This window comes from Limulus polyphemus, unplaced genomic scaffold, assembly GCF_000517525.1.
Source record: "Limulus polyphemus unplaced genomic scaffold, Limulus_polyphemus-2.1.2 Scaffold5834, whole genome shotgun sequence".
Taxonomy (NCBI): Eukaryota; Metazoa; Arthropoda; class Merostomata; order Xiphosura; family Limulidae; genus Limulus; species Limulus polyphemus.
Window position 1 is genome coordinate 31,354 of NW_013671444.1, and position 17,851 is coordinate 49,204.

Consider the following 17,851-nt stretch of genomic DNA (forward strand, 5'->3'; position numbering starts at 1 on the left):
AACCTTGCCGAAAAGTTTTACATTTGTTGCTATGTTAAATTTGTAATAAAGTGTTCTCTATTACCCGTTCAAGCTGTCTTGAAACTAAAGTTTATTATTATCAGTTTGTCTCTCTCTTGATGTTTATATATAATTACATTATAAAACTGGTCTCCTTTATGTACCTATAAAAATTATTATATTTTTCTGTTATTTTATATTTATTTGTTATTATAAAGGATTATCTTGTATTTAACACTTCATTTTTAAGTACTTATAGTTCTACAGATTGGTTGAGACTAAAGTTTTACATGTTAGTACAACTAGGGAAATACGAACGGGAAAACATTTTGAAGATACGCGATCGCGTAAAGCAGTGAGAGAAAACTAATATCTTTCTTTGTTCAAGATTGTCTGGATTTGAGTGTACAATTCTGAAACATTTATAAAATTTTGAGAGAAAAATTTTATATATTGTTACGGCAGTGGAAGTCAAGAGATGCTGGTAACATGTAATGAGTTTCTAGAAGGATCATGAAGGCACGAGTGTTTGCCAGACGCCCTCTATTTTAATATATAAGCCCGGCAAATAAAGCGGAAATAATAATTGCAGATAGCAGAGAGATATAGAGACAGATAATCGAGTCAAGCCGTAAGTAAAGTGTGAATTATAGCTAAGTTAAAGTGACTGTGGAAATTAAGTGTATTGCAAAGTTGTAACGAGAAAGAATAAACTAGTTTTAATTAAGAAAGGACTTGTGTCGCTGAAGTTTCAGCGGAAAGAAATTATACAGGAAATTATCAAAGAAGCAGATACGTAACAGTTTGTTTGTTTCTGGTAGATATTCTTCCCGAGGATCTTCAGCGATGCAAGTCTTCAGTTGATTAAACCAGTTTATTCTTCCTCGATACAAACTTTTAGTATACAGAAGTTTCACGATCAGTACGTTTCTCGTCACTTTAAACATAACAACATTTATAATACACGCTATAAATTAAAGCGATTCACATTCTTGATAACTTTACTCTCGACCAGTGCAAAACACACACTTTACGGCTCACTAGCTCGAAACTAACAGAATCATAAATTACACGGAACTCCAAGTAACTACTGTTCTCTTTTCATTCATCCCTGCTGGTTTTCCCTGCTAGGCTTATATACTAACGTAGAGGCATTTCGAACAACCTCGGACTTCCCCGATCATTCGAGAAACTCATCAGCACGCAACCATCGCCAACGCGCCAGCAGTTTCACGTGACTTCCGCTGTCGTAACAATAATGTCGCTTTTTCAAATGTCATTATGTCGAAATTAAAGAATTTAACTGTGGTACTCTCATTCTCGTTAGGTTTCCTTCGTGAATAAAATATACAAATGTTTAGTTCTGAAAAAACTGTATTATTGTGAGCTACCACAAAAGTAAGAAGAAATAGCCATATGTTGCCATAATTATTAAAATTTTTGTGTTGTTGTAAATATAGTTACACATTTTAAAAATTACCATTCTTAAAAGCCACCTAACGCTTGTTTCTGAACGATAATGATTAACGTTCTCGTGTCCTAAGGTGGGGACTTTCCACTGAATAATAAAGTATTCGTGCATATTCTGAACTGTTTCGAAAAGTTTCTCCAGTGCAGGAAAGAGAAAGTTGAGCGATAGTGATACTGATAAGCAGGTATGTGAGAGGTTTGGGATTCTAACTATATAATATATGCCAATTAAACCCAATTTTAATAGCAAATTTAGATTAACTTGTAAAGTTGTATAGTTTAGTGGAGATGAAAAATATTATTAAACTCTAGTAGTTTATAAACATGGAACTACGGTATTTTTGGTAGTATTCTTTAGGAGACCTATTCGTAATGTTTTTAGATAGTAAATCACTAGTTCGTTTGTTGTAGCTTGTAGTCGTACTGATCTATATGAATATTAAATATATTACGTCGTCATTTTAAAAGTGTAGTACGTGTGGTGTGTTTCTACAAACCCAAACGAGGCGACCGTAACATATTCCTTGTTTGGAAAAAAAAAAGTCAAGAATTAGTACTTATAGTTATACAGCTGCATTTTTGTTTAGGTTTAGTTAAATATATAAAACATTACTTCGTATTAAGATTTAGTGGTATATTATTAGTTAGAACTGTTAATGAATATCCACTACGTCGCTCATTAATGGGGCTATCAAACTACATAATTCGTGCAAGAACATTTCGCGGAAGAAATATGTTTTGTATATTTTTTGTTTGCTTTTTATCGGATACACAATACTTTAGAAAGGTTTCAGCGTGCAATGCATATCTTGAACGGTGACACTGACAAGCTGTTTCACTGGCAGTAGTAGGTTAGCGAGTATTGGGTGATGATTTATTCATTTCAAAATATAGATAAAATATTGATGTATTTGGGTGAAATTCTTAAGGATTTAAAAAATTTTTTAGTGTTGAACAAATTGTGCATGTCAACAAACGATCAAAAGTTATTCATATATATAGCCATAACATAAATCCATAATGCAAAATGAAAATCGTATCAAAAAACTAATTTTTCTTCTGCTTGCATTGTTAAAAACATCTTCCTTTGAAAAAGCACCATTAAAAAATTTGGAAACTAATTTCTAACTTCATCTCTCTAAAATTAACTTTGAATCTTACATGCTGGCTTGGTTCATTTCTACTTAGTATTTAATAGAATAAAAGAATAATTCCCTCCATCTGTATACACAAAGTATATGAACTCTTCCAGTGGGAAAACAAATAGGATTTGGGATTTAATCAACAGAAGTATTGAATACAAGTCAAATGAGGTTATTGTGTTTTGTTTGTACAGATCTCAGGTTAGGCCAGAGTTGATTTCTGGGGTATTGTATTAAGTTTTGGGCTCTTTACCTGAATAAGGCAATTGGGTGAAAGATGACCTCATACTAAATGATGGTCACCTTGCTTGTTAAAGTATGTTCTTGTGTTCTAAACAAGTTCCAGTACATTGACATGATTTTATTCAATTGCATTACATGATAATAATTTACACGTGAAAATATATGTAGAAGATTCAAAATAATGTCCTGGAAGAATTCTACTTTAAAATCAACATGTTGAGATAATTTGTCAGCTATTGAAAGTAATTCATAAGGGCATGTAAGGTGTGAAACAGCAAAGTATTATTTAATATAGAGAACAATGCAGTGCTTGCATACCTACCTCAGAGGAAAAGTAAAAATTTATTTTTTAGTAATTTACCCTCCTAAACTTCTGTAAGGTGCTGGTCTTCTTTAGTGGTGACAACAAGTTGAGCAACTTCTTCCATAAGCTAATCATATTGTCAGAAAAATAATATTTTGGAGTCTAGGCTATCTTTTTCAAATCCTAAACTTGTGTTGGCTCATCCTGTAGTCTTTTATTATTGTTTTATATAGATTAGGTCTAAAAGCTTAAAAGGTGACATTCACATTAATTAAGACTCTTTTGTGTGTGTGTGTGTGTGAAAAACTGACTTGAGAAGTTTACAAACAATATCATAAGTCAATAATAAATACCAAACAAGCTTATACTGATAAAAAAAAGTCAGTTGGTTGTATACCTTTACTATTAACATTATTTTTGAACACAATCCAGATAATATCTCATAATGTTTGACCAGCTTAAGCTAGATATGTTAATCTCCCAAATTTACAACAAAACAAAATAATAATAATTACAATCTGAAGTATATATTAATCCTTTGATTAATAACATTAGTACATTATGTTCCCACATCAGTAATGCCAACTGATAAGATTAACCTCGTGTATTTTTAGCTGTACTGAGTTGAATTGATTGCCAAGTAGGATGAATAATTGCCAAATGATCTTGATTATAAATGTGGTTATCATATTGTGGGTCAAACATTTAATATTGATGGGAACCACTTCAGAGCACAACTGAAGAAAAGGATCATGGCATAGTGGTAGATTAGTTGTTGAAGGAATCAGGGCACTACTCTATTATTATTATTTTTATTGAATCTATTAACATCGACATACTGATTACAAGTCAGAAGGGGTAATTACTTTCCATACAACAACTCACTGGCCAGATTCACTTGGAATATTGAGTACATGTTTGGTCTTCTAATCTAATAAAGGATGTGGAATTATTGGAAATGGTTCAGAGAAAAGCTACTAGGATGATTCTACGGATGGAAGGGTTGTTTTATGATAACTTAAAATTTATTGAAGGGTTTATTCATGCAAAAGTGAAAAAACAAGAGTTCCACTAAACACAGAAAAATAGTAGTCCATACTGTATTTGTTTTACATCTATACATGGTGCACATTTTCATGTAACAAAATTGTTACATATCTATACATGTAACAAAGTTGTTACACATTTGTACATGAAGCAAAGATGTAATATTTGAAAGTTTGGTAACTTGTCAGATACTAAATTTTCTTACATCAAATTCATTAGTTATTTTTTATTTTATTTTTTTAAATACCATTGCATTCGTTGGTTTCAAATGACCTTTTTTTTCGGCAAAATCTTTCATGATTTTAATAAGATAATTTTGAAGTTTTGAATTTTCTCTTTGGATTTTATGTTCCTTTGGTAATGTTCTGGGATTAAGGTTAATATTTAACTAAATTAACATCAGATTGCATTATATTATACGGTATGTTTAAAATCTTATTAATTTTTTCAAGGCTATAAAGTCACTACATTGTATAATTTCTGATAAGAATTTACGTGTTAATTTTGAATTTTTGTATCATTTGATTATTACAAGCAAATGTTTCTTCTGTCCTTTATTACTCTGAGAAGTGTTTTTATAAACTAAAGTTTGAAATTATTGATTATCTGATGTAGTGCTTCAGGCTAACCAGGCTCTGCTAAAAGAAATGTGAGATAGTGCTTAGAGCTAACAAAATTCTGGTTAATGTTCAGTGCCTAAGAACTAATTAGTTTGGTAAGAGCCTAGAGTTAAGATCTGCTAAGAAAACATAATGCTCATAGCTAGCCATGTTATATTAACAGAAATGTCTAGTACTTAGGTTAACCAAATTACCATAAGAGAAGTGTGGTGTGGTCACTAATTTAAGCAGATTATGGTAAGAGAAATATGGTGTAGTCTTTAGGTGAAGCAGATTATAGAAAGAGAAATGTGGTGTACTCCTTAGGTTAAGCAGATTATGATAAGAGTAATTTGGTGTAATCCATAGGTTATGGTGATTATGGTAAGAGAAATGTGGTGTAGTCCATAGGTTATGGTGATTATTGTAGGAGAAATGTGGTGTAGTCGATATGTTATGTTAATTATGGTGAGAGAAATGTGGTGTAGTCCATAGGTTATGGTGATGATGGTAAGAGAAATGTGGTGTAGTCCATAGGTTATGGTGAGTATGGTAAAAAAAATGTGTTGTAGTTCTTAGGTTAAGCAGATTATGGTAAAAGAAACATGGTGTAGTCATTAGGCCAAGCAGATTATGGTAAGAGAAATGTGGTGTTGTCGATAGGTTAAGCAGATTATGGTAAGAGAAATATGGTGTAGTCATTGGGTTAAGTATATTATGGTAAGAGAAATGTGATGTTTTCGATAGGTTAAGCAGATTATGGTAACAGAAATCGGGTGTAGTTGTTAGGTCATGTAGATTATGGTAAGAGAAATATGGTGTAGTCATTAGGTTAAGTAGATTGTGGTGTAGTTGTTAAGCAGATTATGGTAACAGGAATCGGGTGTAGTTGTTAGGTCAAGTAGATTATGGTAAGAGGAATATGGTGTAGTCATTAGGTTAATTAGATTGTGGTAAGAGAAATGTTGTGTAATCATTAAGTTAATTAGATTGTTGTAAGAGAAATATGGTGTAGTCATTAAGTTAATTACATTATGGTAAGAGAATTGTGGTGTAGTCCATAGGTTATGGTGATTATGGTAAAGAAATGTGTTGTAGTCCTTAGGTTCAGCAGATTATGGTAAAAGAAACATGGTGTAGTCATTAGGCCAAGCAGGTTATGGTAAGAGAAATGTGGTGTTGTTGATAGGTTAAGCAGATTATGGTAACAGAAATCAGGTGAAGTTGTTAGGTTAAGCAGATTATGGTGAGAGAAGTGTGGTGTAGTGTTTAAGTTAAGCAGATTATGGTGAGAGAAGTGTGGTGTAGTTGTTAGGTTAAGCAGATTATGGTGAGAGAAGTGTGGTGTAGTGTTTAGGTTAAGCAGATTATGGTAACAGAAATGTGGTGTTGTCGATAGGTTAAGCAGATTATGGTAACAGAAATCGGGTGTAGTTGTTAGGTTAAGTAGATTATGGTCAGAGAACTGTGGTGTAGTCATTAGGTGAAGCAGATTAAAGAAAGAGAAATGTATATACCTTAGGTTAACTAGATTATAGTAAGAGAAATATTCTGTAGTTGTTATGCTAAGGAGATTATGGTAAGAGAAATGTGGTGTAGTTTTCAGTTTAAAGTGTTTAAATGTGGTGTAGTCCTTAGGTTAAGCAGATTGTTGTAAAAGAAGTCTGGTGTAATGGTTAGAGACAACCAGGTTCTGATTAGAGATATGTGGCATAGTTCTTTGAGTAAGCAGGTTCTACTATCTATTATGTTGAGTGTGGAAGAGGTAAGGAGATTAATTTTTAGTACAATGTTCCCTTTTATCTTGTATTGAAAAAATTGCTTCCAGAATATGTGATTTGATGAACTTGATCTATGAAGAAATGCTTAACCATGTACAGCTGAATTTGTAGGAATGTAAAAGATCAACCTATCTGTAAAACGTAGTCTTGAAAATCTAGTGAAGTATACCTGTAGAATTATATCTCTGTTTAGAAGTCTCAATAACAAAGGAGTATTTCACTTTTAGCCATGATATCCTATTGAGAACCACAACAATGAGAATAAAACATTTTTGAGTTTTGATAAAAATAAAATAAAAGTGCACCTGCTACTCCATACTTAATTCTCTATAATGATTTTTTTATGTGTGAAATTTAGAAGCATTTTCTTATAATTGTCATTGGTTGTTTGTGTACTGTATAATGCAGTTCATGCTGGAAGAACAAAAATTGTTTATGTTGTTATAGGTGGTTGTAGAAGCCAAATGAGTAACATACAAGCTGACCTCAAGCTTGTTGAAGAGGCTGCAACCACAGCCATTGACAAACTGAGTGAATCTATTGCCAGGAATGTATATCAGCAGCATTTAGGCCATGCACCAGTAAGTATGGTGTGTTGTAATGTATCTTACATTTATCCTTCCATTGCCATGCATCAGTAAGCATGACACTTCAAAAGCCTACTAAATATCATTGAATTTGCACACCTAACTCAATGAATTAGAAACATGAACTAATTACCTATTAAAGTAGTTACAAAAGATTATGCTTCCCTGATTTTTCTTCTGTTAATGTCAGGTTCCAAAATACTAAACAAAAAGAAGCCTAGCAAACAAAATTTGACATCAGCAGAAAGAAAAGTCCTAGAAACTCAGTTGTGATTTTACCAACCAAACAGTATGATTCCTTAATGGTAAATAAATTGAATGATACATCTAAGTTTACTCAGTCAAATACTGACCTTAACCAGACATACAATAAAAAAATTGAGCAAACTACTCAAAACAATATTAAAATAAAAAAATATTACATTTAAAATTTATCATTTTTTTTAAATACAAACCAACCAAAAACACCAAAAATGTATGGCTTACTAAAGGTCCATGAAAGCCCAATAGCCTTATGCCAAATTATGTCTTCTTATAATTCTAAATTACAACCTTGGTAAATATTTTAACTGGAATTTAAAAATTAAACACCCATTTAGAAAAATCTTCACACCTTCTACAATAATTATATAGTTTAGACAGTAACGTCATTATGTGTATCTTTGATGAACCTATTCCCTCAAACCCCTTGTTATGAGTCAATACAACTCACTGCAGAAATTATTTCACGATACCTCAAGATAATTTACATAAAACAGGAATGCCTAATCAAACTGCTACAACTAGCCACATTTATTTGCTTTCAATACAGAGATTTGTAGTTTTTTCAGCTACAAGGACTTTGGTCACTCTTTTCTTACATCACATAAAACAACATGCCATAATCATCTCCATATATAAGCTTGCATTTTATCTTAGATATGTAGATGTTTTTTGCAGCTTCACTTGTGAAGATGAACAAACATCATTTCTTCAACACATAATCAACCTACATAAACATGTACAATTCACAGTTGAAAATTAAAATAACTACACGATAATTTTTTGAAATGTTAATATCACATGAACCTTCCAAGGCTTCATTACTAAAATTCATAGAGAAGACACACACAGCAGAAATGATATAAACTGGTTTTCTAATCATGTAATCCACTCTAAGCTAAGCAATCTAAAAATCCTCCTAAATTAACCTACACTATATGCACCACAGAAAACATAGATAAAAAAAAGTTGCGCTCTTAACTCAATTCTTTACTAACATAAACCAGTTTCCCACTAAAGTAGTTACAGAAACTATTAGGAAATAAAAAAACACAGACAAGTGGAATTTAACAAGCAAACTCAAATACTCCACAAAACAAAGGAAACCTAATCACTTGCACTATCCCTAGATTCATTTTTACCCCTGGAATGAAAATTAAACACGTTAAGAAAATTATATAATGAACCAACCTCACCAGGAAACATTTACAGAATAAAGTGTAACAGTTTCCCAGCCTTTTAGATTTGTGAAACATGATGAAACTTGAAGAACAGGTTAAAAGAACACCAAAAACTCCCTTCACAATTCCATGAGCATATAAATGAAAATGGACACAGTTTTTCTGAATAGAATGTCACAGTACTAAAACATTGGCCTGAAAATAATAGAAGAAAGATCATACAAGCTTTATTAATAAAACCAAACAATCCCACAGTTAACAAAGACCCAGATACGTCTGTATATCTCTTTGATCATTATTTCCCCAGAAATTTCTAATCTTATGGAATTCATGTGGATTGATATGCATAAATAACCATCAGTTTTAAAATTTAAATACATTGTTGAATGTTGATTTAAATACTTAAACCTTCTTTACTATTAAAACCTGTGTAATTGAGAATGATCGCGCCAATGCTCAAAACATCGCATTGTTCTAAAAAATAATCTTCCCTACTGTAAAAGCCGAAACGTGTCATAAAATATTACTTTTAATATTTAAGTATTAAACTCAATACAAAACTATTTGTACTTGTTTTACTTGAATGTTATGTGTTTGCTCTAAGAGGTGACATAATAAATACACAAGGATTTAATACACCAGTTAAGTACTTTGTTTTACTTCAGTGTTATGTGTTTGCTGTAACATGTGACTTAATAACTATACAATTTAATATATCAGTTAAGTACTTTGTTTTACTTCAGTGTTGTGTGTTTGCTCTAACAGGTGACATAATAACGATACAATTTAATATATCAGTTAAGTACTTTGTTTTACTTCAGTGTTGTGTGTTTGCTCTAACAGGTGACATAATAACTATACAATTTAATATATCAGTTAAGTACTTTGTTTTACTTCAGTGTTGTGTGTTTGCTCTAACAGGTGACATAATAACTATACAATTTAATATATCAGTTAAGTACTTTGTTTTACTTCAGTGTTGTGTGTTTGCTCTAACAGGTGACATAATAACTATACAATTTAATATGTCAGTTAAATACTTTGTTTTACTTATTTGTTGTGTGTTTGCTCTAACAGGTGACATAAAAATACACAGGAATTCAATACATTAGTTAAATACTTTCTTTTACTTGAGTGTTGTGTGTGCTTTAACATGTGACATAATAAATACACAGGAATTTCATACACCAGTTAAATACTTTGTTTTACTTGAATTTTGTATGCTTGCTTTAACTGGTGACATAAAAATACACAGGAATTTCATACACCAGTTAAAACATACTTTGTTTTACTTGAATTTTGTATGTTTGCTCTAACAGGTGACATAAAAATACACAGGAATTCAATACATAATTTTTTTTTTACTTGAATGTTGTGTGTTCTTTAACAGGTGACACAATAAATACACAGGAATTTAATACATTAGTTAAATATTTTGTTTTACTTGAATTTTGTGTGTATGCTCTAACAGGTGATATAATAAATACATGAGAATTCAATACATCAGTTAAATACTTTCTTTTATTTCAATGTTGTGTGTTTGCTCTAACAGGTGATATAAAAATACACAGGAATTCAATACATTTGTTAAATACTTTCTTTTACTTGAATGTTGTGTGTGCTTTAACAGGTGACAATAATTATACAGGAACTTAATACATTAGTTAAATACTTTTTACTTAAATGTTGTGTGTTTGCTCTAACAGATGATATAATAAATACACAGGAATTTAATACATCATTTAAATACTTTCTTTTACTTGAATGTTGTGTGTGTTTAAAATGCATTAACAGCTGAAAGAGAACAAACGTACAGAAATTTAATGTATCAGTTAATTACTTTATTATAGTTAAATGCTTTGAGTTTGTTTTACTGGGTGAGTTATCTTTCTACTAACATTTCTGATCTTCAATTAGAAAATAAAGACTATACCATCGAGAATTGGGCATGAAGATAACAGGAATGAACCTCTGTGTACCGCCTCTGACAGTGAAATATATGTGTCAAAAAGAGCTGCTCCTCTTGAATACCCTATGTCAGAAGGAGAACTTGATAATCGTCCACTTTTTTATGACGATGATGATGATGATGAAGAAGAAGAAACTCAGCAGCCTGATGGATCACCCCGGAAAAAGAGACCTCCTCATAAAACCACGTAATATAATTTTCTTTTATTGCTATGTTTTATGTGCATCAGTTGCTATTCCCAGTTTGTCCCTGAAAAAGAAAGGTCCACCTTTTGAAAGTGCTTGGGTTATAGGGTTTTTATCACTTGTATCCAGTCTTCTTGAACATGCATGTTTTTCTGACATCAAGAGTGGCTATTGGGACATATCTTACATATGTATAATGCTGTAAAAGTTTCAGATGAGTGAATCAAGTGAATTAAATAAAGAAATACATGTAGACAAATATATTAGCTGTCTCTGCATCACCTAAAATTTAATATTATTTTGAAATACCATGCATATCAATATTTCAGTACTTCTTTGTATTGCATATACCATAATTTTTTTTTCTTATGTCACACTTCTCTTTCCTTTTAATTGAGACATTTGTACTACTGCATGTCATTTCTATCCCTTGTGATGGTATTTGATGTAGTATTAGTGGGCTTCAAACATAAAGGAAAAGATGAAGTTTCATTCAATTCTGGTTTCAATTGTCTGATCAGTAAAGACTCCTTTATCCAAAGAGTGATTTCATTCTCTGCTGAACAGAGAATGTGGAAGTCTGTGTCATTACCTCTTCTGTTACATATTACAGTCTAGGTAAATGCTGGACTGGTTTCCTTCTGTCAGTATAAGATTTTTTTTTAATTTGTGCTGCTGTGTGACATATTGTGGAACTAAATATATACCTGTTTACAACAGGTAATGTGAATTTGTAAATAATGTATGATTGCCATAGTGTTGGAATTGTATCTTTCACCTTGAAGAAGTCCTTTATGAGTTCTTTAGATTTAAATATTACCTTCAATGATATTTATGGATATGATGTTTTTAAAACGTTATAAATAATTCTCTTTATTTTGAAACTTTAAGGATCCATAAAGGTAACACAATAGCCAAAGGATGTTTAGAACAACTATACTATGGGGTTGTTCACCTTTTACAAATACTTGTTCACTATCTTGTTAATGTGTTTTTCAGGAAAACAGTTCTTCTAAATGAACCTTTTGATGTTACTAAGATTTTATCTAAATGCCAACACAGTGCTTGGTGTTAGTGTCTCCTATGAGCCAATTACACTTGTAGTGAGAGTTCTTTTTCTATGTAGCAGTTTCTGACTTTACCTTTGTTGTATTAAAGTTACATTATTCATGAATATTTGTAGGCTATACTTTGGAGAATTCCTGTCTGGTTCTGCTGCTGATTTTTAACATGTTATCCGTTCTTATTTCAGGTGTTTTTATGTGTTAAATATGTTTCCATTTAATTAGACAGGTGGCTTATATCTCCTCATGTGGATAATATGGTACAGGTAAGCTCTTGCACCTCGCGTGTTGTAGTTTTTTGATGCATACTTATCACATGACTTCTAATTTTATAACACAGTGCTTGTTTTCTGTTCTAGAAATTGTGAAACTTTAATGCATCTGCTAAAAGGCAACACTGGACCAGGAATATTGGCACTACCTAGTGGCTTTTCAAATTCAGGACTTATTGTAAGATTACTGATGTTATAGTACATAAAATTATTTGTAGTTAAAATAAAATACTGCTTTTATTGTATTAAATACAGGGTCTTCCAAAATGAATATATCAAGAAGAAAAATGAATAATTTTTGTTATTACTTGAGATAACAAATTCAAAACAAAGTTTTGTTGAAGTTAACTATTATTGTTATTACTTACATTATTAATCATTATTACTTTGAACATGTTTTATTGCAGATTTCAGAAATAATCCTGTTTTTGAGTAAAATGATAACTCCTGTAGGATTCCTTCAAATTCACACCTTTAGACCTTTATCTTTGGGGCTTTTTGAAAACAACAGTCTACCATAGCAAACCAAGGAATCTTGAGGAACTGAAACTTCTTATCTGTGATGTTGTCTTATTCTGTGTTAGAAAATACGTTCTCAGAATTTGAATGCAGAATTAGATTGATTATAGCTAATAATGGAAGACATGCAGAAGTTCATTAATTAGATAAAATTAACTTACAAGCCTTCAGATGACTTTTTGTTTTGAATTTTGTTGTTATCTCAAATAATAAAAACATTATTCAACTTTCTTTTTGGTATGTTGATTTTGTGACACCCTGTATTATGTTGCAGTTTAAAAAATTTCATTAGTTTTTCCATTGGACAAACAGAGTATAATTTATATTTTATTAACAAACATTAGTTTGGAGATTGAAATTAAGGATAAACATTTTAAGAAGAAAGATAAATAGAGTAGCAATAACTGGAACTAAATGATATTTATGATTTAGAAAATCTTGGTTTTGTATCTTTAATAAAGCTAGAAACACTAAAACCTTCTAATAAATTAAAGACTGAAGTCTTCATACATCACCCATGAAAATTGCCACGAATTTAGCTTCTGAGAATTTAAAACTTGAGCTTGGATGCTGACAACAGTAAATGTTCTGATATAAAGCTTTCAGTGGTACTGGATAAACAGGATAGTGATATATATAAGGTAAACAGAGCATTAGTGTACTGGATAAACAGGATAGTGATATATATAAGGTAAACAGAGCAGTAGTGTACTGGATAAACAGAATAGTGATATATATAAGGTAAACAGAGCAGTAGTGTACTGGATAAACAGAATAGTGATATATATGGTAAACGGAGCAGTAGTGTACTGGATAAACAGAATAGTGATGTAGCAGGTAAACAGAGCAGTAGTGTACTGGGTAAACAATAGTGGTGTATTGGGTAAACAGAACAGTGGTGTATTGGGTAAACTGAGCTGTGGTTTACTGGGTAAACAGAGCAGTAGTGTACTGGGTAAACAATAGTTGTGTATTAGTTAAACAGAGCAGTAGTGTACTGGGTAAACAATAGTGGTGTATTAGGTAAACAGAGCAGTGGTGTACTGGGTAAACAATAATGGTGTATTAGGCAAACAAAGCAGTGGTGTACTGGGTAAACAGCAGTGGTGTACTGGGTAAACAGAATAGTGATGTATTAGGTAAACAGAGCAGTGGTGTACTGGGTAAACAGAGCAGTGGCATACTGGGTAAACAGCATAGTGATGTATTAGGTAAACAGCAATAGTGTTGTGGGTAAACAATAGTGGTGTATTAGGTAAACAGAGCAGTAGTGTAGTGGGTAAACAATAGTGGTGTATTAGGTAGACAGAGCAGTAGTGTACTGAGTAAACAGAGCAGGAGTACCTATGGTTACTTTTTGGTGTTTAATATTTACAATAATACATGTAGTAATACTGTAAGATTAGCCACACATATCATGGATACATATTGTTGTCTAATGTTGTTGGAACATTTACAGTAATACATGTAGTAATATCGACCGATTGGCCACACTTATCATGGTTACATATTGGTGTCAAATGTTGTTAGAACATTTACAATAATACATGTTGTAATACCATAAGATTAGCCATAGCTATCATGGTTACATTTTGCTGTATAATGTTGTTTGAACATTTACAAATGGATAAATTTAAAGGACAGTTCAACTAAATGATACCGTAAGGGTACATAAAATAGAAATATAATAATAATTAGCCAAGAATTAAGGAATACACATCAGCCTTATTAGAACTAGGTGCATTTTAGTCCTATTAATTAGGCTACACTTGTTCTTACATTAGTATCCAAAATGTGTTTTGGAAAAAATTAGTAACCTGTAATTCTTTTGATGACAACTGATCTGTTATGTGATAATAAGCTGTTCTTACTAACGAGTTACCTGGTGGGACAGTGGTAAGTCTTCAAATTTACAATGTTAAAATCAGGGTGGACACAGCATGCAGTTTGATGTGGCTTTGCTGTAAGAAAACACACGCACACATTTACCATTAGTCTCCTGAAAGTTTTATAACATACAACTGAAGTTGTTGAAGAGTGACTGCTGTGATGCATGATACTGTACATTTTTTGTGTTCTTACTTATCTATTGTTATTCTTCTAAAAGTTTTATAATATACAACTAAAGTTTTCGAAGAGTGACTGTTGTGATGTGTGATATTGTACATTTCTCTGTGTTCTTACTTATCTATTGTTATTCTTCTAAAAGTTTTATAATATACAACTAAAGTTTTCGAAGAGTGACTGTTGTGACGTGTGATATTGTACATTTCTCTGTGTTCTTACTTATCTATTGTTATTTTTCTAAAAGTTTTGTAATATACAACTTAAGTTTTTAAACCATGACTATTGTGATGTGTGGTATTGTAACTATATAAAATTTCATAGAAACTTTAAAATGAATACATTTTGCCAGATTTCCTTGTGATGATTGTTCATGTTTTACAGGTAGGAGCTTTGGGAATTCCACTAATGGGGTTACTCGCTATTCATTGCATGCATCTTTTAGTGCGATGTAGTCGCCATCTTTGCAAGAAGTAAGTTGTGATTTGTTTGAAGACATCATTATTATTTTATGACTAAAGTTTTTTGCTACAACTTGGCATAACTTGCCTCCCAGTGGCTCGGTGATAAGCCTGTAGACTTGTAATGCTAAAAACTGGATTCGATACTCGTGGTGGCCACGCCATAGATAGTTAACTGTGTAGCTTTGTGCTTAACTACCAACAGATGTAGCATAATTCATTAATGTTGTTACAGTTCTGAAATATATTATTAAAGTTTTTCATAATGATTGTCTTTACGTATAACTTAATTTGTGTTAAAAATAGGAAACAATATTGTTAGAAAACTTTATCCAAAATGTACATGTTTTACTATGATGAATGCTAAAGTTTGTGATTACATTTACAATAGAAAAATAAATTGCTGTCTGAGGTTCACAGAATATCATGTTTATCAATGAATAAATGTTTTTACTGTTTAAAACCTGTAGTAAGTAATATATTACTTTAAGTATTCTCCATAAAAGTCAAAAGAGAAAAGTTGTTTTTGTTAAGGAACACATTATATATATATAGTGCTATTTTCATAGCATTTGTTGATTGTGATCTAGTCAGTAAATTTGTAATCCCTCTTTTTTTACTTTGATACTAGTGAAGTTATGTAAATTTTTAGTTATTTGAACATTTGTTTAAGATGGGTTTGTTTTTCTAGACTTGGACGGGAATCTCTTGATTACTCCAGAGTTGCCCTTTATGCCTTTAAACTTGGACCTTCACCACTACAGAAGTATGGTAGATTCGCAAGGTAAGACCTTTTCTGGTTGTTTTGTTTTCTTGTAGTTTCATGAAGAGTTGCATATACCTTAATAGTAACATCAGTCTAAAATCTGCTGCCTATGATAGATTCATAAACTGTCACATGGTAAATTTGTTAAAAGATGCTACTAAATCTGGTTGATATAATGTATTTTGTTGATAAGTGTATAATTGCTGATTGTTCTCCAAAATTAATTTTCTTGTTATTGCATGATCTTGACAAAAGAACGTAATAATTTCAAACATAGTATAAGTAAAAGAAGATACTATACTTCGTTGAAAGATGTTTAATTTTTTAATATTTTGGTGTTATTTGTATGGAATTCTAGTATATTTCTGTGCCTGTAGATTAATAATATATGTGTTTTTAATAATAAATTCCTGTAGAAGAACAGTCAACATATTTTTGATGCTCACCCAGTTCGGATTTTGCTGTATATATTTTGTCTTTGTATCAACAAACATCAAGCAGGTATGTGATCATCTTATTGAAAATTCTTTTTCACAATTTATAACTTAAAAATTCAGAAAACAGTTAAAATGGGATTGTAGAAAATATCAAATAAAAAATGTTTCTATTAACCCTTATGCCCCGGGTACCCTTTACTGCAAGGTTTTACATTCAAAATTTTATTAAACCACTTTGTATTTATGTTATACCAATTAGAATAACATAAAATCTTAGTTAATAATCTATATTTTAATAGTATACAAGTTTTAAGTTCTTAATTCTACAAGACAATATTAAAAAAAAATCCTAAATTTCCACTAGTGTGATCCACTTAACACATATTCTCTTAGCATGCCATCATCCCTATTTTATTCACCACCCCTTGAAAAGGTATGAAATTAAACATAAATTACTCTCTATAAAATCGTTATTGCTCAGATAAACCATAATTTTTATAGTCTTCAATTTTGTTTGGTTACAGAGCTATTGAATAGAAAATCATACACCTCCTGCCACACCCACCTGTCACATCCTCTCTTTCACAATTAATTGATAGTTCTCTCTTACATTTTATTATGTATTACTTATAACCAATAGAAAGTCACGGTTTTCATCTATCAAATGACGTATTGTATAACATTGTATTCTGAACAGAATATTGTCAATTTCACTCACAGGACAAGATTTGTTCCCATGGGAAAGTTAACGACTAGCTTAAATGAATTTATAACGGCTCTTGTAGCATAGTTAGAAAGCCAGAAAAATTTTGAGAGGTAAGGGAATTTGACTGATTTTTGCATGTTATTAGTCTATATTATTTGGTGCATTATTTAGGTAAATAAAAATTATTAAGTGCATTACTATAATTACTATAAGCAATCAGGCTTAACTGTCGTCAACAGTTGAGGGCACGAAAAAAATGAAGATTGGGTACATACTTTATTTCTTGTTTTTCATATTTGTTCTTTATTTGTTATTATAAAAGTAACTAAAATTTAAGAATACAGTTCTTTTTAACTCATTTAAGATCAATTTAAGATAATAATATAAATAAAAACATTCCCCGAGTGATTTAAAACTTATAATGGTGCGGATAGTAGTTAGACACGGTTCAAAGGGCAGTAAAGCAAAAAAATTTAATTATTAATAGATGTATACTGTTAAGAACATAGAGCTACATAGGCTAAACGAATGTAGTTTCATGTAAGTATTTGAAGTCATTCTAGAAAGAAAAGCAGGGTAATTTAGGTTAATTTAGATTTTTTTTTTGGTGGTTACGAGGTTGGTCAAATTGACCGATCCCTTTTGAGATAGGGTAGAGAAAATAACAGATAAAGTATAAAGTTTTATTGCAAAAATACACATTTAGGAGGTTTTAGGAATTATACAAAGGAAATTTGAGATAAGGAAAAGTATTTTTAATTTAACATGAAAATTACTTCGCACATGGACTATT

At 31.2% G+C, this 17,851-nt stretch overlaps 1 protein-coding gene across 3 annotated transcripts in view; it reads left to right on the forward strand.

Moving 5' to 3' along the window:
- LOC106473038 (proton-coupled amino acid transporter 1-like) overlaps nt 1–17,851 on the forward strand; it is a 51,135-nt gene that overhangs the window by 22,529 nt on the left and 10,755 nt on the right. For 2 of the 3 annotated variants that reach the window (XM_013933715.2, XM_022401548.1), the window contains exons 2-7: nt 7,034–7,167; nt 10,533–10,771; nt 12,193–12,283; nt 15,073–15,161; nt 15,841–15,933; nt 16,332–16,416. In XM_013933715.2, coding sequence (XP_013789169.1) covers nt 7,051–7,167; nt 10,533–10,771; nt 12,193–12,283; nt 15,073–15,161; nt 15,841–15,933; nt 16,332–16,416 — 714 coding nt within the window. In that variant the 5' untranslated portion in view covers nt 7,034–7,050. Of the gene's footprint in view, nt 1–1,539; nt 1,656–7,033; nt 7,168–10,532; nt 10,772–12,192; nt 12,284–15,072; nt 15,162–15,840; nt 15,934–16,331; nt 16,417–17,851 lie in introns of those variants that run through there. The other variant, XM_022401547.1, reaches the window with a different exon arrangement.